The sequence below is a fragment of the Onychostoma macrolepis genome, chromosome 10, assembly GCF_012432095.1.
Source record: "Onychostoma macrolepis isolate SWU-2019 chromosome 10, ASM1243209v1, whole genome shotgun sequence".
NCBI lineage: Eukaryota > Metazoa > Chordata > Actinopteri > Cypriniformes > Cyprinidae > Onychostoma > Onychostoma macrolepis.
The window spans coordinates 17295877-17319812 of record NC_081164.1 but is presented as its reverse complement, the minus strand read 5'-3'; the positions used below and the strand labels follow the sequence as shown (position 1 = coordinate 17319812).

The following is a 23936-nucleotide window of genomic DNA, read 5'->3' as shown; positions in this document are numbered from 1 at the left end:
AATTTAAAATATTGAAATTGTAAAAACTTTAATGTCCCCCTTAGGGGCAGTTTGTTCTGCAGCATTATAAGATTTTGTATTTACACAACAAGCACATTAAGAAAAACAAAATTAAAAACTCTCTCTTCCTGTCTGAATTAAGCAAATTAATAGCACCTGGAACAAACAGAAATTTAAATCTATTAGTCTTAGCTAGAAGGACCATATACAAAGATCCTGAGGGGAGGGTCTGAAATGAATCATAAAGAGGCATTAGGATTAGACATTAGAATGGTATGCGATTTATGACAGAATGGTCCCACAATTGACCGTTCGCAAAGAGCTTGACAGACAGGCAATCTGACCAATCAGAATGCGGATATTATGTGCCGCTGCTGCTATCCGCCATCTTGCCCGACAGCTACGACCTGTCTCCATAGAAATACATGTTAAAACGGGGTAAAAAAGATCAACTGAATTGAAACTTTTTCAATATAACTAAATATAAAATGTGCGGAGGGTTAAGCTGTGCTGTTGTTGGCTGCCACGGTAACGGCAATAAGCTAAGGTATTCCTTTAAAGTACTTGTTTTGCATACCAGAAAATCTGTCATGTCCGGTGTCCTGACATTTTATCCTACCCGTCAGATTGTCCTACCAGGGCTTACTGCGCATGCACACATCAATATTGCGTCTTTTTTCTCATGCTGAACAACAATATTTAATGTATCTGCATTACTGTATGGGTAGGTTTAGGGTTGTGGTAGGTGTAGACATTAATAAATTATAATTTGACAGGTAGCATTTTTCGTTGTCGAATTGCACTACCTACTGTTTTAATGGGAGGTAGCAAAATCTGACAGGGTAGCACAAATCTGTTGCGTTGCTTGCAACACTACAGTTAAATACTGAGTGTTAAATAATAAAATAATATGTTAAAATGTGTGCTCTTATCATCAGCTTCATGTCATCCTCCCACTCATTAAACTATGACAGGTCCTTTACTGCAAAAAGACGGTCACTGCGACACTCTAAAGTGATGAAACTATGGCGCTATGTAGTTTTATAAAATAATTTTCATAGGTTTCACGTTATATTGTTGGCTTGGAAAACATGTAAATGCACATGCCCAGTGACTGCAGCTGTTAACCACAAATCAGACAGGAGAGTAGATTAACTTCGGTGGACTTAAACTTGAAAAATGGTGTGTTCCGCCGTTGAAATAAAACGCTTTCTGATGTTTATTCATGTTCATTTCGTGCTTTAAATAAATATGAAAAGACGATCGGTTCACGTGTTTGAACTGAGGCAATACAGTGATCTGTCACGACACATTAAAGAGCCACAAAAGGTATTTATTGTTTTAATTTCTTTAAAAATGACTCAATTTAAAAGCTGAGGCTAAAAGCTAAAAGTCCTGAGACCTTGTTTCATATCAGAAGTAACCTGCTCTGTCTTCTCTGTCGGCGTGTGGTCAGTTTCCTCTTTGCTCTGCGATGTATTTTTCACTGCGTGAGAGTCAAAGTTCCACAGTTTAGTAAATGCAGCGCATTGTTTTGATGCATAGGCTACATCCGAATTTTTTTTTTTTTGCTTTTTTTTTCTTGCCCCCACCTGACTCGAGAGTCAAATGTCGCCCATGTCTACATCTAGGCTATAGTATCTACAGATATGCAGTAGTACCAAAAAAATTTTTGTTTTGTTTTGTTTTGTTTTTTCGTATTTGTACTACAGTAACGGAATGTAATGGAATTATTATTGGGGACTTTATAAATGTTGACATATGCAAGTGTTTGTAATTAATTTAATTGTGTTTGCATTTAGCTTGATCATGTTCTCAAATAATTTGATAGCTTTTTAAAACTGTGGAAATGTTTTAGATCTGTGTTTACATTTGAGTTTCACACAACTTATAGGTTTGTGGCTTTATGGAACATAGGGCCGCACATGTGAAGCTAACATCTGGAAAGAGTCTCGTGACAATGGCAACAGGTTTTTTTAAGGCAATGTTGCCAGGCAACCGTATTGGGTTGCAGGAGGAGAAACTGGCTAACCAGTATTAAAACAGTTCCCTACGTCTTTATTCACAGAACTTTAAGCTATAATACTAAAAATGCCTTCAAATCCAAAGCAAAATACTCAGTTCAAAGTCTAGGCAGGAAAAAACAATATACCAGAAATGTGGGGGGAAAAAAGATACACGAGAAGTATAAGTGAAAACTGAGGTATGACTATAATACAATATTAATGGCCATCTGCAGTGCCATAACACAGTCAATGAGTCTGGGTTCCTGCACATGGTGGCAGGTGCTCATTTCTTAAAGCTTGTCACAGTTAAAAAATGAACACTCCTGTCTCAAATAATCTTGATACAAATGAGGGCCACGCAACACTGTCAATCTGTTTATGGTAAGATCAAATCAAAAACACAAGAGCAATGTATAGCCTACCTATAACCAGGAGTTTAATAGAGCAGGGGCCTGTGGGAAGAGAACCGTTGAAGCTGACAGTCATAACTGAGCTTTCAGGTACATAATGAACAACTAATTAAAGAGACTCCTGTATACTTAATCTGCAGTCAGTCTGCTGTCTACAGCGCAGGTCTTTGACATTGGCCTTTTGAAGTGCAATGTCAGACAAACCCCAGTGAGCCATATAATATTTGGCCTTTCAGCAAAGGTACTTACAAATCCGAGGCTTTGGAACAAAAACCTGACTCTCTTCACAATAAAAGTTAAAATTAGATCCAAAGAGACTTTTTAAAGTCATATGCAATAGAAGGTACTTAAATCTTCTTTGCATAAAATTTCAAAGATCTTTTAGAACTTTCACTTAAAGAACCCAGAAACAAACATGCTGATCCAAAGAACCTGTAATTTGTCATTAAGAAGACTTTTGATCTCTAGAGAACCACATAACTACATAAATCAGGGTAGATGTCATATTTAACACCAACGAAATAAAGACATGAGAGACTGATGTACAATGAATTGCACATACGTATTGTCAAATTTTTAAATTGGATTTTTTCCCCTAAGTATTTTCTATGTTCTCTAGGCCAAACAACTGACAACACAACCATCAGCTTGAATTTATGAATTGTAAATCATTCATAAATCCATTTGTATATTGCCCCACTAAGCATGTGACATTTTATGAATAATTCATCCTGAAGTTCATTCTGCTTTTGGTTAATAAAAATGCTCATTAAATAGATTGCATCCCTACTTTTCATTCTTGTTAAATAAAACAAGGCATCTACCTGACTCTTATGTTACTTTGGAATGACATATTCTTCTTCTGAATAAAGCCTCTGATATAAGATCCCTCTGCACCATGCCACCCTGCATTGTTTGCCTGTGCCACCTTATTTCACCTCTTTCTAACAGCCCGTAGCTTATTTAACTCTACTTGTTTGTTTTTATTATGCATTAATAATGAATAAATGCACTTAATTTTCGATTGCAAAATTTCAATTATTCCCCCTACAAACATAATATTAAATTGAATAACAGTTACATTTCTTAAATGTCTTTGCATATTTTGTGACATAATGGAGGGATAAAAATTCAATAATGTCCAGGGGCTAGCATTAAGACAGTAAAGAATATAATAACAGCAGAAATGAGATTCAACAAATCATACCATCCTAACAGATGAAAACTCCTTACTTACTGTAGGGTTCTTAAAACTAAAAGGTTTACTGAACTAGACGGAACTAAAATGGAAATTGAAAAAACACATCTAGCCTAAATAAAATATTACAATTCAGTGTAATAAATTCTAGGCTAAATAAATATGCTTAAATTAAGTAAGTTACTAAGACTGAAAATAAATGTAATTTATGCAAAACTGAAACTACACCAGTAACGCACAGCGTTGAAAGCACAGGCTGGCCCTTTTGCTTTTTATTCATTCTTGTCACGTCCCCTTACATGCTCACAGATGTCCACAGTTTAGTTTTCTTTACTTCTTGGGTTGATAACAATGTAGCTTTCAAAACCTGTAGTGTCTGGTTGACATCTTGTGCTAGGAACCGCAGTGCGCACTGGCTGTGAGACGAATTCAATATCTTTGTGCGGAATGAAGCCCCTGAGTGACCAACCAACTGCGATAAGTCAGAACCTGTAGCCAAACCAAAAGTGTGTAGATACGCATCGATAAAGCCACCATCCCTCACTGTGCCACTTTTTTTTTTTACTTTTTTTTTTTTTAATCTGATAGAAGTTCTTCAAGTCAAGTACGCGTTTAAACAAGTAAAATACTGTCATGCCAAAGAACAGAGTGTACTGCGAGAAAGGTCAAAAGTTCCTCAGAGGGCTGACACGAGTGTTTTTTTCCCCCCTCACGCTAGTAAAACATAAAACTGAGAACAAAGTCGGTGTAATTAGATCTTATGCAGCGTGCGATTTCATTCTTTATAAAATTGATTCATTTAGAAATCCAACTCATAGCCACTTCCAGTAGATCATCAGAACAGGTAACTACTAGCAGTTTATGAAGCTATCAGATTCTAGGGATGAACGAGTAGATAAAAGTTTGTAGGAAAATACGGTGTAAAAGATCACACCTAAACGCAATGAAGTTCCAACAAAGATCTTACCTTCGGTCTCCATCCTGGAGTTTTGAATGAAAAGGAAAATTACGGTTAATTCCAGGAGACTATTCGAAGGATAGGATACGAAGGATTTCATTGTGATGACTCACAGCGATTCTCCAAACGCATGACCAACGGGACACACTATTCCCAAATCACACTGTTTCCAAAGGAAGATGCGCGTTTGTGGCTTTCATGAGAATGAGCGGCAGAGCATCGCTCGGTTGGTCCAGTTTGTGTCACCTGCAGCGTTAAACGGCGCTGCCGCGGACTGAGAGGAATGATGAACTCCACCGATCGTCCCTTCTGCTGCTGGAGCTGAGCGCGACATCATTCATTGAGAACTTCGTCACTGACGCGTAGTGAGGGACTATAACGTACGTAGTAAAGCTAGAGGTCGTTGTTTTCATTTTACACTTTGGTGAGAACGCCAATTCCTGTGATCAGTAATAAGAGATGAGATAGGAGCGTGTGTAAGGCTGGGCAAGGCTTATCCTTCCCCTGGCCACAGGTCTGAAATTAGGCTTGGGGCAAAAATGCCACCAAATTGGACAAATATGCCGTATACGTATAAAGTGAAAATGAAATGAAAAGTGTCAATTGCGGCATTAAATTTAGATCTGCTAATGGTGCATCAAATTATGCATTTTTACAGCGTTCCGCATTATATCCAATCACACACCAATCTGTTGAGCTTATGAATGCGATGGCCAATCAGAGGCGTTCAGATAAGTCATCGCTGAAATGCCGGAGTTGTGTTGAGCGCGCGCACGCTGACTGAAAATCTCTCGTGAATTCTCTCATCATAAACAACAAAGTGGAAATGTACGTACGACGTAAGTAAGAGATTCATTTGACATTGTAGGTAGCTTTATTGAACGGGGGAGTTTTTTTGAGCGTGCTTAAACTCATGCTAGACTGAAGTCAGTCATGTTCTTTGATAGGCTACTGTAAATGTTCTCTGCTTGCTTTTTGTAGGCTATATAATCTATGTGGTGTTTGAATAACTATGGACATGAAAGCATTATAATTATAACTTAAAATGTTTTTATTAAATTATGACCACGTTATATACAAGTTCAGTCTTTAAAAAAAAATTGTGTCATGACTGGAAGCCTTTTTCTACCTTTGAATTAAATAAAAAAGTAGGCTAATTGGAGTTTTTATTTTTTATTTTATATAATTGTCATCGCAGTTCAGACTTTTTCTCAGAATTTCGTGATTATAAACTCTATATTCAGACTTTTTTCTAGTTCCTACTAGTCAGAATTGAGAGTTGTAAACTCGCAACTGTAAGAAAATAGACTTTTTTCCCCCTCAGAATTGGATTTTATAACTCGCAGTTCGAATTCATAATATCTCACAATTCTGAAAAAAAAAAGAAATCTGAATTGTGAGAAGTCAGAATTAGCTACTAGATATAAACTCACAATTGCAGAAAGAGTAACAATTGTGAGATAAAAGTCACAATTACCTTGTTTTATTTTTATTCAGCGGGGACCATGTGTGCTTGCCTAAACGATGGGTTATGATGTAATTAATAGATTACACTAGTATGGTATTTAGTTAATGCTTAGTGAATTTGTGTTATGCGAACATGGCGACGTTGCGCCGCAAGGATTTCAGATGAGAGTTGTGGGTCTTTATTTGGTTGTGTTGTGAGCATTTGCAGCGTGTGTGTTGTCAAATTGAAGTTGTTTTCTTAATTTTGCAGGCGTTTCTTTTTAATTTGCTGTGCGTTTCTTTATTTGTTTGTGTTGTGAGCATTTGCAGCACGTGTGTTGTCAAATTGATGAAGTTGTTTTTTTTTTATTTGCAGGTGTTTTTTTTTTATTTGCAGTGCGTTTCTTTATTTGGTTGTGTTGTGAGCATTTGCAGAGCGTGTGTTGTCAGATTGATAAAGTTGTTTTCTTAATTTTGCAGGCGTTTTTGCTATTTGCAGCGCGTTGAGCTCTCTCGGCCACCATACTGTAAGCTTCGTGGTGAATATTTCTACATCACTCTTGAATACACACATGGGGCCATAAGAGGAGCCGCTACATGTGGAGCACTAACCCAATACGAGAATTCAACTCGAAGGAACTTACCTCGAAATGAGTTCAAATAGCGAGTTCCTTCGCTGAACTTTGCTAAGTCAAGTGCTTAAGAGATAGAAGGTAGTCCAGTTAGTGAAAAGGAACCTGAGCTGGACTGATTGAGCACAAAACCGCCCACAATGGGGGGAGATGCTGTAGCAACCCCTACACCCTGCCCGACCCTGAGTCGAAGAACCAGCGTTAAAGAGTCTAGCAGAGACTGGTTCCATTCGCAGATTGAAAAATCTAGCAAATATATTTGGTGTGACCCAACCTGCAGCTCTACATATATCTGCTAGAGAGGCACTGTTTGCCAGGGCTGCTGATGCAGCCATGCCCCTGTTTAAGTGAGCCATCACTCCCAGTTGGCACCGTAAAACTCTAGCCTGATAGGCTCATCCAGATCACATCCACAATCCAGTGGGAGATCCTCTGTTTGGAGACAGCATTCCCCTTCTGCTGTCCCAAATAGCAGATAAAGAGTTGTTCAGAACATCTGAAACTCTGTGTACGATCTAGGTATGTGCGCAGGGCTCGCACTTGGCACAACAGAGACAGGTCCTCCTCCTGAGAGGGGATAGCTTGCAAGGTCACCACCTGATCCATGAAAGGAGTTGTGGGAACCTTGGACACATATCCAGGCCGGGGCCTCAGGACAACATGAGAGTCTGTCAGCCCGAACTCCAGGTATGATTCGTTAGTGAAAAGGGCTTGGAGATCCCCCACCCTCTTGATCGACGGGAGCACAGTCAGGAGGGCCGTCTTCATAGAGAGGGCCGTCAGGAGGGCCGTCTTCATGGTCGAGGACCATGTGAGTGCAAACCAATTCTCGTGAGTGAGCCAGAATTAGCCAGTCGTCAAGATAATTGAAAATGCAAATGCCCGCTTCCCTGAGAAGGGCAAGGGCAGCCACCACGATCTTCGTAAAGACGCGAGGAGGCAGGGACAGCCCAAAGGGAAGGACCTTGTACTGATATGCCCGCCCCTTCAAAGGCAACCAGTAGAAACGGCCTGTGCCTTAGGAGGATCGAGACATGAAAGTACGCATCCTTCAGGTCTATTGCCACAAAGCAATTCTGATCTCTGGCACATGTTAGTATGTGTTTGAGGGTTAACATTCAGAACGGAAGCTTGTGAAGAGCCTGGTTCAGAACCCTCAGATCCAGGATTGAGCCCCCCACCTTTATTGGGTACAATGAAGTAAGGGCAGTAAAACCCCTTCTTTATTTCGGCTTCAGCCGAGTCGTCAGCTTCCGATGGCTCAAGCCGCCCTCTGATGCTACAATTGACAGCTCATCCTGATCACGAGCCCCAAATGAGAGATTGAACTCAAAAACGAGCTCTCAAACTCATGTGGAATCTCAATTGGCAAACACAAAGCGTGGGAGGAACGGGAAGCCCTTGGGGATTCCTCTGACGAAACTAAACCCATTTCTCCAAGCTCTTCCGTGGTGCACATCGCTGCAGCCTCATACCCAGAGGTAGAAGGACCACAGCGGCAAGCAGCTGCAGTGACTCAGAATCACGAGCGCAACGTGCTGATGAGAAGTGCCTCGCAAGTGGGGCTCGAATCATCCATAAGCGCTGCCTCATTTCAAGCACGGCCCAAACACTGAATACAGCCCTCGTGCTGGACGTTAAGCGAGATGTGCCAACCGCAACCAGAAGCACTTGGGTGTAAAGGCATGATGTAAACACACAAATCCACCCGTGAAGCTCTTTTAGAGAATTTGCTCTATTAGGAGGAAATTTGCTCAGAAAAATTGCCGTTGAAGCACCCAGGTGTACTCTCACAACACTTAGCTGTGTATGAGTAGGGAGAGACCGCTGCACCTGCCGTAGATCCAACGACGAAGGAATCAAGAGGTGAATGAGTGTAACTTTTCACAGAGAGATGCTGCATTCGGCTCCGAAAAACAGAACAAGTGAGCAGACGCTGTGCTGGCCTATTTATACCCAGATGTCCGGGGCATGGCCAGCTATGCAAATTTTGCACACCCAATTTCATTGGCCTTTTCTCAAATATATCAGAGGTGTTTGGGCTCCCAAGAGTGACCCCTAGTGTCGTACAATCAACACAGTGTCGAAGTGAACAACAGAAAGGGAACTCTTACTTACATCGTACGTACACCTGCATCTACACACTTTGTTTATAATGGCATTTCAGCGATGGCTCACCTGAATGCTTCTGATTGGCCATTGCATTCATAAACTCAACAGAATCGTGTGTGATTGGTTATGATGCACAATGATGTAAAATGCATAAAAAGAATTATGATGCGAAATGAGCACATTTAAATGTAATGGCGCAATCAACACATTTCATTTCATCACTCTATTCATTTGACAGAAATACGGGACACAAATAGGTAATAACTGCTGAAATATTCACAGGTGTTTCCCGGGTCAGTCGAGCCCTCATACACCTGCAGGCGCCACTGGGTAACAATATTCTCTGTCGTCGTCGGAATACAACCAGCTTGTTAAATTAGAAAAGTTTGGCAAAACATGAAAATGGAAGGAGCCTATTACAGTCTACCCCACTGGTTGTACCTTGACAAACATTCATATGGAATCTGGGAGGGTAAATAATGACATGATCATAGGACTCCTAGCTTATCTGTAATTGGTGGAATTGGTGTTACTACAACTCTCCCCATGTAATGACCATACCTGGTCTGTCACGGTTCGGCTGCTATAGTGCATGAACGAGGAGACGAAGGAGTGCTGAGACGCTGAGACATGTCTAAATGACTACCGTCCCATAGCACTGACTCCAATCATAATGAAGTGCTTTGAGAGGTTAGTCATGCACAACATCAAAACCAGCCTCCCCAACACACTCGACCCGCTCCAGTTTGCATACCGTCCGAACCGCTCTACGGACGATGCAATTTCCTCCACTCTCCACCTGGCTCTTACCCACCTAGAAAATAAAGACTCCTACGTTAGAATGCTGTTCATTGACTTCAGCTCAGCACTTAACACAATAATCCCACAACAGCTCATAAATAAACTCAACCTGCTGGGCCTTAACAATTCCCTCTGCAATTGGATCCTGGACTTTCTAACCGGAAGACCTCAGTCAGTACGTGTCGGCCACAACACCTCGAGCACTACCACACTGAACACAGGTGCCCCACAAGGCTGTGTGCTCAGCCCGCTGCTGACCCACGACTGCACTGCCAAGTCCAGCTCCAACCACATCATCAAGTTTGCTGATGACACAACAGTGGTAGGTCTCATCAGCAACAACGATGAAACGCACTACAGAGAGGAAGTGGCACAGCTGGCTGAATGGTGTGGCACTAACAACCTGTCCCTCAATGTGAGTAAGACAAAGGAGGTTGTGATGGACTTCAGGAGAAACTCCGTTGATCACCCCCCACTGACCATCGACAGCTCGACTGTGGAGAGAGTCAGCAGCACTAAATTCCTGGGGGTGCACATCACAGAGGATCTCACCTGGTCCACCAACACCATGTCACTCTCCAAGAAGGCACAACAGCGCCTACACTTTCTCCGACAGCTGAAAAGAGAAAGTTTCCCTCCACCCATCCTCACCACTTTCTACAGGGGCACCGTTGAGAGTGTGCTGACCAGCTGCATCACTGTCTGGTATGGGAACTGTACTGCAGCAGACCGCAAGACCCTCCAGCGGACAGTGAACACAGCTGCAAGGATCATCGGTGCCCCTCTCCCCTCCATCCTGGACATTTTCCTCACACGATGCTCCAGCAAAGCCAATAGCATCGTGAAGGACTCACCACATCCCTCCCACAGTCTCTTCCAGCTCCTACCATCAGGAAGACGGTACCGGAGCATCAGAGCCCGCTCTGCCAGACTGCTCAACAGCTTTTTCCCCCAGGCTGTGAGAGCCCTGAACTCAAATCACCCCGCCCATCTCTGAACCCCCATACAAACCCCCTACCTCCTGTAACATGTAACGTGCAATTCGAAGTGTGCTACACACAGGTGAGTGGGCCTGTACAAACCACCTGTAGTAGCACACTCTCCTCCTCTATGCGCACTAGTCATTTTTCACACACACTGCTGTGTGTACACAAATCCCACAAAAAGAACTCAGTAATATATGTATGTTTACATGCTCATGCACTACAAATCATCCTGCACTGTTCCCCAGCCAGCTGCTTGAACTCAATGTTTCTCCTTGCACATGTACAGTATTTATCTGAAGCATTCGTATAGTTTGTATTTTTTAGTTTGTATAGGTACTTTTTATAGATAGTATATTTATAGTCAAAATCTATCAGTAGGATAGTTGTGTATAGGTTTATATTGTCTTACTCCATTGTTGTATGCCTGTATTTATGTAGCACCGTGGTCCTGTGAGGCACGACATTTCGTTCCACTGTATGCCCCCGCATGTAGCATGTATTCACATTCACAGTCTTTATTTGACAATATAGCCAGGAACACACATGTAGAGCGGGGTGAAGACAATACAATACCAGACCGGAAATACAGGGCAGAACACATTATAAATACTGAACATAACGAGGGGATGACTAGACATACCTGGAATCAAATCAACTGATAATCAAACAAAACGAAGACAGGAAACAGGAAGGACTAAATATGGGCATGTGGGGAACAAAACACAAGACACAACAAACACAAGCCTGACACGGTCTCCCCCTATATATACAATGAAATATACTGTAAAATATTTGTGACATCATAATATGTAAAACTTGTAACATCATTGTTGTATTTTTTACTGTACATTTTCGGTAACCATTTTTTGGTAACCACATTTTTTACAGTAAATTTAACAAAATATATTTTACAACCACAAACAGCACCATTAATAATAATAATAATAATAATACATTTACTGGAAAACAAGACAAAATTACTCATTGAAAAAATTAATGAGTTTCCCAAAAGTTATGTTCTTTTTCTTTTTTGCATTATGATAATACAGTAATTTTTCTTACCCCTTTAGAGATCAAGTCACTCCTTATCAGCAAATACCTTTATATAGCTCAGTGATAAATTTTATTTTCATAAGTGTGTGCAGAATTATGCATACTACATGAAAGAGAAACAGCAGTGTGCCTGTTGAGCTTCAGGCAGTGAGGACCAGTTTTTCTTTGACTACTGGTATATGCCAAATCTGTAGCTCCTGCAGAAATATTTTTGGTAACACTTTATTTTAAGGACCAATTCTCACTATTAACTAGTTGCTTACTAGCATGCATATTACTAACATATTGACTGTTTATGACAAAGCACTTATTTATGCCTTATTCTGCATGACCATATTTAGATCCCTTAAATCTACCTCATACCTAAACATAAGAAGTACCATACTAACTATTAATAAATAGGAGTTTATTGAGGCAAAAGTCATAGTTAAAGGGGTGGTTGATTGCAATTTCACGTTTTTAAAGGTGCTGTATGTAGGATTGACACCTAGCGGTTGAACTAGGTATTGCAGTTCAAATTCAAAATATTGGAGACGTTTTTTTTCACCTGGCCCCTCCTCCTCAGACTTGACGCATACGCAGGTTGCCAGATTAACGACACCAACAGGAACGAGTGCACATGACGATGAATGAAATTAAATACACTGTATTTTCCGCCAACTGGCAACCCGGGGTGCCGAAATACAATTGGGTAAACTGGCAGTGGGCGGGTTTCACAAACCATAACAAACAAAGACATTCCAGGCCGGAATGCACATTTTCAAAGGAGAATAACTGACTGTAGCATTGTTTTTCAGATAAACAAGTATGTTAACTTAGCATGTTTCTTAAATATCTGCAAACATATTATGGTATTTTTATGCTTTAGTAGAGTCAAAATCCTACATACAGCACCTTTAACGTTAGTTAGTGTGTAATGTTGCTGTTTGAGCATAAACAATATCTGCAAAGTTATGACACTGAAAGTTCAATGCAAACGGAGATATCGTCTTTTAAAATTATGACAGTTTAATGCCTACAAAAACGGCTCGTAGGGACTACAACAAGTTACTTCCCGGGTTTGTGATGTCACAAACCCAGATAAACCCCACCCCTGGGAACACGCAATGAAGGTGGCGAGGCCATGTTGTGCTGCTTTAGAGAAGAGGAAGAGAAAACTAAGGGTGCATGTAAAAATCTATTCATATATGAATCTGTCTCCTAATGATTCTAATGGATTCACAAGTTTCAAAATCAATGTTCTAAAGCAGTGGTTCTCAATCCTGTTCCTCATGTTGCCCTGCTCTGCATCTCTCTCTCTCTCTCTCTCTCAAGCATACTTATTTTAACATAGCTATGAGAAGCATGGACATGGACATATACATGGACACGCGTGCGGTTGCCGTACTGTATCAAAGCTTTAATCAGGATAAAACTGTATATTAAAAGCTAACAGAAGCAGTAGCATTTACAAATAACAGCGTATCTAAAAGTATGAGATGACAACAAACAAAAAACATACCATTAAGAGCCGTGCTTGCACAGATTCTGCGCAATCCTCTTCACTAATATTCTCTGGGTCTCAATCAGGCTCAAACTGATAAGCAATATAGATGATGTCATTGTTTACAATACAACTGGAGCACATGCCTCTGAGGTGACCGGTATCTGCTCCTTTGTGCAAGGAGGAACAGGATTTTTTATTATGAGCACTGCCAGAGCCCTACAAAAAGACCTCCAGCAGGCCACTGGTGTGAATGTATGAAGGTATTTTTGTTGCGAAACAACTGAGCGTCCGTGACAGCAGAATGTTTAGTTGTAGAGAATAGCCACACATGTGTATCAGTAAATTTGAAGTCACAGAAAAAGTTGCAAACTTGTAGATTTTTTTTCTCTCTCCCACAAACACAACACAACTGTTACACCTTCTCCGATCCTTCATTACAGATACACAAATCCTATTCTACGAATCACAAATCAGGAAACTACATGTTTTGCTATTATTGCTGCAGTGAATATGGTGCAAAACACATTCACACACCTGCATCAAAAATGTGAAGTCGCGGACGAATTTTGTACATCCGCAAATCAGTACGTGAATACTTGCAATGAGATTTGCACACTTGTAGAATGTTTCTTACATATCTATTTTTTTTTTCTTGGATGCTTTTTCTAGCACAAACACAAGTGCATAACGACAACGGCTTGAATCTGCTGCTACGCGTCTTAAACGCGTTTTTCACTTGCAAATGACAAGTTTCGTGCACTCTCGCTTTTGCAGCACATATCTGTGTGACATATGGAGCAAAAGTGATTTGTGCATCTGTAGAGGCAACGGCGGCCACTCTTCAGAGATCAGAGAAGTTTGGTCAATCAGATGAGCTAGTTTGGGCGCCTATCAGCAGGGAGAAAAAAAAAAAAAAAAAACTTTCACGAGCTGTGAGCATCTTCCAGACTCCGGAGCGGACAGCGGCAACCAATAAAGGTATGTTTTTTTTCTTTCTTTTTCTGAAATCACTCACCGTTATACTGTACAGTATATGTGTTAATAGTTTTATTAAATGAGTTTAGCTCCAACCCTGATAAAACTCACCTACCTGTAGCCTTCTAGTAGTCCTAATTAAGTTAGCTGGTAGAGGTGTGTTTGATTAGGGTTAAAGCTAAACACTACAGGACAGTGGCCATCCAGTACCAAGTTTACCCATCCCTGCTTCAACTCACAAAGAGGCTTCATAAAATATAAACCCGTTAATTAAATAGATTATTATGAGTGTCATATACAAGACAATTAAATATATTTGTTAATATATTTTAAATGATAAACAAACGTACAGTATAACAGTGAGTGAATTCAAAAATAGAAAGAAAATGTACTTTTGTCGGTATTTGCTGCTGTCCTCTCCAGAAGATGCTCGCAGCTCGTAAACGTTTTTATTATTTTATTTCCCCCCCTTCTCGTTCGGGTGCCAACGGATAGGCACCTAATCTACACTGTAAAGAGAATGCTGTAAATTTTACAGTAGCTGGATGTATTATTACTGTATTCTCATTTAAAGTATTATTACTGTACTGTCAATATTAGTACTGTTCAGTTTATTTTCATTTTTTACCCGTATAAAACAATCTAATTGCAGTACAACACTGTATACCATATTATTTTACAACCCCAACCCCATAAAAATCACAATAATTCATTAGCATTTGTCTTTATAATATTCTTTTTAATTGTTGAACATGTTATTTTTACAAATACAAATTACAAATCTTCATCTCTAGCATGTGCTGTGCTAGCTGAAAAAGGGCATCACCACAGTCCCCTGGGGACTTTGTATCTGCAGCATGGCAAAACAGACTTCACAGAAATAAAATACAGCAAACATTTGTTAAATTTCAGTAATTTTGGCAAAGTTGACAAGCTCTCTGGTGAGAAACAACATGAGGGGATTCAGGCTGATGCTTTTTCTTTGCACCTTCTTTCCAGAATTCCATCTGATCTGTGACTCTGAATGGCATTTTGTGCCACCAGGGTTGATTCTCGGAATGAACCTGCAAGCACAAGAAAAAAAAAATATTTCAAGCAAATGTTTACAGAACTTGCTGCCATACTGCTGTATGCGCTTTGAGGTTGATAAAAACACTGTACTCTCTGAACGCACCTACAAGGAATGTGTATAATTAGTTGATAATCCATCACAAATCATTAAATTTATAATCCATTCCTTATAATGCATTCCTGTAGATCAAACAGTAGATCAAAGTCAAGTCAAGTCGCTTTTTAAAATGCAGATTGTGTCAAAGCAGCTTTACAGTATTAAACAGGGAAATAGTGTGTCGAGATAGTGTGTCATTCTCCTCTGGCCAGACGAACCAGCAGGTTGCTCCATGCTGCAGCAGAGTCAGATTGTGCAGATTACTCATCTGGTTCCCGTGGTCCTGTCCCGATTGCCGTCTAGGAGATGAGGTCTTCACTGGGGATCTGTCTCTGGGGCTCATCTAGGTGTCCCAGTCTCCGCTGACATTCAGGGCTGTAGAGGTCATCTCTAGGTGCTGATCCACCATCTGATCTGGATACGGACTGGATCTGGTGGCTACAGTGACCTCAGAATAAGAAAAAAAATAATAATAATATTAGCATAGATGAAGCCATTCTTCTTATGATGTAACAAGTACATCGGGTGTTATGGGAAGTGTTCCCGGTTCCAGTTGACCTAATTAATGCAGCCTAACAATCCTTTAATGTATTTGAATTATAGAAATGCGATAGTGTGTTATGTGTAAGCCAGGTTCAAGAGATGGGTTTTTAATCTAGATTTAAACTGACAGATTGTGTCTGCTTCCCGAACAGTGTTAGGTTGATTATTCCAGAGTTTGTGCGCTAAATAGGAAAAGGATCTGCCGCCCGCAGTTGATTTTGATATTCTAAGTATTATCAAATGGCCAGAGTTTTGAGAACGCAGCGGACGTGGAGGACTATAATACAACAAGAGCTCGCTCAAGTACTGAGGAGCTAAGCCATTCAGGGCTTTATAAGTAATTAACAAGATTTTGAAATGTATACAATGTTTAATAGGGAGCCAGTGCAGTGTTGACAGAACCGGGCTAATGTGGTCATACTTCCTGGTTCTAGTAATAACTCTAGCTGCTGCATTTTGGACCATCTGGAGTTTGTTTATTAAGCGTGCAGAACAACCACCCAATAAAGCATTACAATAATCTAAACTTGAGGTCATAAACGCATGAATTTACGTTTCTGCATTTGACATTGTGAGCTTTGTGCTATATTGCAGAAATAATGGGGTTGATTCCCAGGGAATGGATAACGATTTAAAAAAAAACAAAAAACACCTTTAACTAGTTTACTTCGGCTAACTTACCAGCTGATGTTATCCCTGTTATGATGGCAATCACAAAAAAGCCTCCAACTGGAATGCAGATGACATGATCCAGACCACAAACTAGAAAATAATAATAAAAAAAAGCAGCAAATGAAAGTACTGCTCAATGTTAAACTGTTTCACTGTTTTTAGTGTTATTGTAGTTTATGGTCAAAAAAAAAGAAACTACCATACAATAACAGGTTATAATAAAATAAACAACATTCAATATATTTGTTAGCCAAACTTCCTATTGCGAGTCCTTTCCTATACAATCCGTTCTGTGGGTTAGTGGAGAGCAGCAGCCAGTGGCTAATTCAGCTAATGTAGTAGCTGATGGCAGCTTTTACTCTCCTGTTGTTACCACCTCTACAATGCATTCACAAGAAAAGACTCCAATACACCTCCGTTGCAGGTGACATTACCAATAGACTAAAACCTGAAAATAAAATACAAAAGATGTACATAACAGCGGTGTGTCTTAACTCATTTTTCTTTACTATTTTCACATTAGCTCGCTGTTATGTAACGTCTGACATACCCTGCGATAAAAAGGCAGTGTAGAATTATTATGCTTCCCTGATTAATTATAACTGACGTTATAACCTTACCAGCTGATGTAATCACCGTAACCATGGCTCCAAAAATACACCCTCGACGTTGCAGACGATAATATCCACAAACTTGAACCTAAAAAACCGAAGAACTATAAAGAATAACAAAAACCGGATACAGTATAGCTCTTCTGATTGGCCGAAATTCTCTGATCTCTGAAGAGTGGCCACTGTTGCCTCTACAGATACACAAATCACTTTTGCTCCATATGTCACACAGATATGTGCTGCAAAAGCGAGAGTGCGCGAAACTTGTCATTTGCAAGTGAAAAACAGCGTTTAAGACTCGTAGCAGCAGATTCAAGCCGTTGTCGTTATACACTTGTGTTTGTGCTAGAAAAAGCATCCAAGAAAAAAAAATAGATATGTAAGAAAACATACAAGTGTGTAAATCTCATTGCAAGTATTCACATACTGATTTGCGGATGTACAAAATAAGTCTGCGACTTCACAATTTTGATGCAGGTGTGTGAATGTGTTTTGCACCATATTCACTGCAGCAATAGTAGCAAAACATGTGAGCGTACGAGTTTCTTGATTTGTGATTTGTAGAATAGTATTTGTGTATCTGCAATGAAGGATCCGAGAAGGTGTAACTGTTGTGTTGTGTTTGTGGGAGAGAGAAAAAAATCTACAAGTTTGCAACTTTTGTCTGTGAATTCAAATTTACTGATACACATGTGTGGCTATTCTCTACAACTACAAATTCCGCTGTCACGGACGCTCAGTTGTTTTGCACTAAAAATACCTTCATATGAATGTCTCTGATTCAATCAGAAACAGACTTCGTGAGGGTGGCCTGAGGGTTCGACCTCCTCTATAGTGAGCCCTGTGCTCACTGCCCGGCACCGTGGAGCTCGATTGGCATTTTCCATTGAACACCAGAACCGGCATGTCCGCCACTGGCGCCCTGTGCTTTTCACAGATGAGAGCAGGTTCACCCTGAGCACATGTGACAGATGTGAAAAGGTCTGGAGAAGCCGTGGAGAACGTTATGCTGCCTGTAACATCATTCAGCATGACCGGTTTGATGGTGAGTCAGTGATGGTCTGGGGAGGCATATCCATGGAGGGATGCACAGAGCTTTACAAGCTAGACAATGGCACCCTGACTGCCATTAGGTATACCAATAGGTCCTGGGTTCCTCCTGGTGCACGACAATGCCTGGTCTCATGTGGTGAGAGTATGCAGGCAGTTCCTGGTGGTTGAAGGATTTGATACCATTGAATGGCCCCCACGCTCACCTGACCTAAATCCAATAGAACACCTCTGGGACATTATGTTTCGGACCATCCGATGCCGCCAGGTTGCACATCAGATTGTCCAGGAGCTCAGTGATGCCCTGGTCCAAATCTGGCAAGAAATACCCCAGGACACCATCCGTCGTCTCATTAGGAGCATGCCCAGACATTGTTTTTTAAAGTTATTGCTTCCCAAGTCAAATAAATTTGAACTTCTATAGCGTAACCAATTATGCGAGTTTGCTTATGTTTCCTTAAACTACTGTATGTCCACAAAAATATCCTGATTAAGTGGAGAAGATGATTAAATTCTTACCATTCAGAATCATGAAACATACTTTTTATTCTGGTAGTTCTTAAGCCTAAACTTTCTGCAAACATTTACAGTGATCTTTACCTCTTCTTTTAATCCTGAAAAGAAGAGGTAAAGAAAGAATGAAGAATGAAGAAAGAATGAAAAAAGAATGAAAACAAAAGAATTTGAAGTCACTTCAGCTACTCTGTTACTCTTATTAGCATATAGACTGAAAGAAACCAAATTAACATTCACAGAGGACTGGACCACAGCAACTGTAATGGATTATCATCATGCACGTTCACAAATAAATGTTATTCATGATCTAGCAGCTGGTACAGGAATCTCATCAGGATTCAATAAAAATGGAGAGAAAGGATGGATGAGATGGAGTGAGAGATGCAGCATTGTTCTGTGGATGAAAATGTCTCTCATTGTGTACACAAGAGAGCAATCACCCTCTTTCCATCTTTTCATTGGCATTGTTCAATGAGCCAGATTCATGCTCTGCTTTAACGAATCACTGTGACAGTGTCGTTCTCAATCGTGCCTATATTGCTGATCTGGCAGAATTGTTGGTGACAATATCCTGTGGAGAATCACTGAACACCGTAAAGTACAAATCGAGAAGTGGTTCTCTCTACTTCCAACAGAAATTAAAAGGCTTTGCTCATCCAAGCTGTATCCTGAAGCACTCATTATCTGGCAGCCTGCCTCAGAGAACAGCAGAAGATTGTTGTCTCAGAAGTCCATCACCTGTCGCTACTCAGACAATTAAATGAGGAAGCTGTTCGGGGGACATTTACCAGTTTCTTCCTCTCAGAATAATCGAAATGTGGAATCTTTAAAGTGAAATACAGAATGCCCATAAGAAAGACATTTTTTGTTTCCTTCGCAGGTCAACCTTTTGGTTTACTATGTGCTCTTTAAGCATAACACACAGACCGAAGAAAATCCATTTTTTGTTTTAACCTCGCGCTTACACGGAAAATTCATCATTTACTAACCCTCATGTCATTCCAAACCAGTGGAACACATTAGAAGATATATTAAATAATTGACTGTTATTATCCACAGAATGGCAATTAAACCCCAATGACTTTCACTGTGGGGACCAAAAAAGATTTATCAAAATATATTTGTGTGTGTCTGTGTGTTCTGCAAAAGAAAGAAAGTCAAACAGGTTTGGAATTACATGACAGTAATTCCAAATGATGACAGAATTTTAATTGAGGGAAAAAAAATCAAACGGCTGAGACGGAGAGTCCCAAAACAAACAAACAAAAAAAAAATTTTTAATACGATATTTTGTCTTACCATAACTCTTTGTCTCTGCAAGGTATCAGTAAAAGTAAAATAAAATCTACTTTTTGACTCATTGCTTCGTCTTTCAAGGTTTCAAAATGTTCTTTCACAGGATAAAAAGATCTGTAGTTCAATAGCTCAGAAAGCCTCAAGATGACAACACTAGTACGACCCGTTTTTAAAATGTGCACTGCAAGAAACTGCGTACATATGCAGTATTCATCAAGAAAACAAAACATTTAGAGGTTGACAATATCCTTTAATATTTCAACTGAGACAATGAGACAGTGTCCTCTATAGCAAAGTCAAGAATTCAATCATTCAAACTGAGTTGCAAAGTAGTTTTCTTACAAGGCAAAAAATAAATAAATAAATAAAATAAAAGTTCCTATTTGTCTGTCCTTCTTTTAGTTACTTGAACAAGACCTCGCTCCCCTGAGCCTTTGTTTACGTCACTGCTCTCTCAAGCACTCGTGCACTGAATCCTGCATCTGCTCAAGGTTGTGTAGAAGAAGCACAGTCAGTCTGAATCCCCATCTCTCTTACTCTGTCTGAGGCCATTCAGTCTTCTGGTAATATATAAATCAATTAAACAAGAAAGGATGCAATCTAAATGTGACGTCAGAAGGTTTGTAGTAGCCAGAATCACAAATTCAGCTACTGCAGAATCCAGCTTGAAAATGAAAGCTAATGGCAGGCATGCTAAAATAAATAAAGGAAATTTTGTCAAAAGGTTTGACTTGTCTTTAGAAAAGAGCATGTAGTCATATCAAAAGCCTGTAGAATTTAGGGTTCTTATTTCCCTCTTTTTTTTCAAATCTGTAACTGTCAAAACCATGTCATTATTGATTTTCTGGAGCTTAACCTTCCAAATACACAGACTATCAACACATTCTCACGATTTCATTCTTAAAATATCTAAAAGATACATATTGGTTTTAAATTACAAAAAAAAAAAAAAAAATTCCTTTTAACAAAGCTCTGTGTCACGAATCTGATCCATGGCTTTCTGTCCGATTGTCACCAGAGGTCGCCCTTCCATCATATTGACTCTCACACTACACAGACTGTTACACTTACCCTGGACTTCAGTTCCCACAATCCATTTGACTCTGATTACACACACGGCTGCAGCCAATCACACACTCTACAAAAGCCATGGACTTCCTCCTTCTCACAGCTGAGTATTGTTTGCGCATATCACTCTCCTAGCGATAGCTACATTACGGAGCCAGTCTAGTTTTTCCAGTCTCAGTTCATAGTCTAGTCTAGTCTTGTCGTGTATTGCCTGTTACCTGATTCTTGCCTGTGCATCTTGGATTAAACCTTTTGTCTTGCCGTTCTGACTGTGTTTGCACCTCGCCTGGACTATCGCTTGTGTTATTGGATTACCCCTCTTGTCAAGCCCTCTGGATGTCGTTCGCCAATCGAAGACCCACGCTTGTCCTAGGAATACTCTTTGTCTTGCCTCATCTATGTCTGTTTGCTGTGTATCGACCCATGCTTGTTTCTGACCATGCTAATGAATAAAGCTCTGCAGATGGATCCGCACGCTTCCTCTGTTCCATCCGTAACACACTGGCCCGACAGTGGGAAAGCACCTATTGTGAAGTGCTTACACTATTTTTGGCCTTCAGAAACATAATTGCTTTTCTCAAACAAATGGAAGAAACATTTTGTAACTCTAAACTCAGATTTCTACCAAGATGTTGTCACACCACAACATCATCTGCAGAAAGAAACTGCCATTCAAAATACGCACATAATGATGGACGTCACCATAGGCATCATAGAGAGGATTGTGAAGACGTTCACTGGAACTTGGTCTTCACTGCATGTGTTTTGTGTTTTATTTCTTATTAATGTATTTATTCATGATCAGTGTTTGTTATCATTTATTATTTGTTCAACTTAATTGTAATTTCTGCTACAATTTCCCATGTCAAAAAAAAAAAATGTAAATACCTAATTTACACAGCTTGCTGTGTTTTTTTAAATATAAAAAACTAATGCTAATAGAGGCGATACACCATATTACAAGAAAAGGCAGATACAGGGGTAAAAACAATATAAATAAATAACACACGTGTGTATACACTGAACAAAATTATAAACGCAACACTTGTTTTTGCCCCATTTTTCATGAGCTGATCTCAAAGATCTAAGACTTTTTCTATGTACACATGAGGCCTATTTCTCTCAAATATTGTTCACAAATCTGTCTAAATCTGTGTTAGTGAGCACTTCTTCTTTGCCGAGATACTCCATCCACCTCACAGCTGTGGCATATCAAGATGCTGATTAGACAGCATGATTATTGCACAGGTGTGCCTTAGGCTGGCCACAATAAAAGGCCACACTAAAATGTGCAGTTTTATCACACAGCACAATGCCACAGATGTTGCAAGTTTTGAGGGAGCATGCAATTGGCATGCTGACTGCAGGAAGGTCCACCAGAGCTGTTGGCCGTGAATTGAATGTTCATTTCTCTACCATAAGCTGTCTCCAAAGGCGTTTCAGAGTACATCCAACTGGCCTCACAACCGCAGACCACGTGTAACCACACCAGCCCAGGACCTCCACATCCAGCATCTTCACCTCCAAGATTTTCTGAGACCAGCCACCTGGACAGCTGCTGCAACAATCGGTTTGCATAACCAAAGAATTTCTGCACAAACTGTCAGAAACCGTCTCAGGGAAGCTCATCTGCATGCTCGTCGTCCTCATCGGGGTCTCGACCTAACTGCAATTCGTCGTCGTAACCGGTTTGAGTGGGCACATGCTTACATTCGAAGGCGTCTGGCACTTTGGAGAGGTGTTCTCTTCACGGATGAATCCCGGTTTTCACTGTACAGGGCAGATGGCAGACAGTGTGTATGGCGTTGTGTGGGTGAGTGGTTTGCTGATGCCAACGTTGTGGATCGAGTGGCCCATGGTGGCGGTGGGGTTATGGTATGGGCAGGCGTATGTTATGGATGAATACAGGTGCGTTTTATTGATGGCATTTTGAATGCACAGAGATACCGTGACGAGATCCTGAGGCAACATTGTTGTGCCATTCATCCACGACCATCACCTCATGTTGCAGCATGATAATGCACGGCCCCATGTTGCAAGGATCTGTACACAATTCCTGGAAGCTGAAAACATCCCAGTTCTTGCATGGCCAGCATACTCACCGGACATGTCACCCATTGAGCATGTTTGGGATGCTCTGGATCGGCGTATACAACAGCGTGTTCCAGTTCCTGCCAATATCCAGCAACTTCGCACAGCCATTGAAGAGGAGTGGACCAACATTCCACAGGCCACAATCAACAACCTGATCAACTCTATGCGAAGGAGATGTGTTGCACTGCGTGAGGCAAATGGTGGTCACACCAGATACTGACTGGTTTTCGGACCACCCCGAACCCCCCCAATACAGTAAAACTGCACATTTTAGAGTGGCCTTTTATTGTGGCCAGCCTAAGGCACACCTGTGCAATAATCATGCTGTCTAATCAGCATCTTGATATGCCACACCTGTGAGGTGGATGGAGTATCTCGGCAAAGGAGAAGTGCTCACTAACACAGATTTAGACAGATTTGTGAATAATATTTGAGAGAAATAGGCCTTTTGTGTACATAGAAAAAGTCTTAGATCTTTGATTTCAGCTCATGAAAAATGGGGGCAAAAACAAAAGTGTTGCGTTTATAATTTTGTTCAGTGTACATACAGTGAGGAAAATAAGTATTTGAACACCCTGCTATTTTGCAAGTTCTCCCACTTAGAAATCATGGAGGGGTCTGAAATTGTCATCGAGGTGCATGTCCACTGTGAGAGACATAATCTAAAAAAAAATCCAGAAATCACAATGTATGATTTTTAACTATTTATTTGTATGATACAGCTGCAAATAAGTATTTGAACACCTGTCTATCAGCTAGAATTCTGACCCTCAAAGACCTGTTAGTCTGCCTTTAAAATGTCCACCTCCACTCCATTTATTATCCTAAATTAGATGCACCTGTTTGAGGTCGTTA

General features: G+C 40.4%; 1 protein-coding gene across 3 annotated transcripts in view; it reads right to left on the bottom strand.

The window, feature by feature from the left end:
• The window catches only part of rxfp2a (relaxin family peptide receptor 2a), an 86558-nt gene that overhangs the window by 43051 nt on the left and 19571 nt on the right, over positions 1-23936 (bottom strand). Inside the window, exon 1 of one of the 3 annotated variants that reach the window (XM_058788753.1) lies at positions 4582-5375. The exons of 1 other annotated variant lie outside the window; for it this stretch is intronic. In XM_058788753.1, coding sequence (XP_058644736.1) covers positions 4582-4672 — 91 coding nt within the window. In that variant the 5' untranslated portion in view covers positions 4673-5375. Of the gene's footprint in view, positions 1-4581; positions 5376-23936 lie in introns of those variants that run through there. One more of the 3 variants, XM_058788754.1, reaches the window with a different exon arrangement.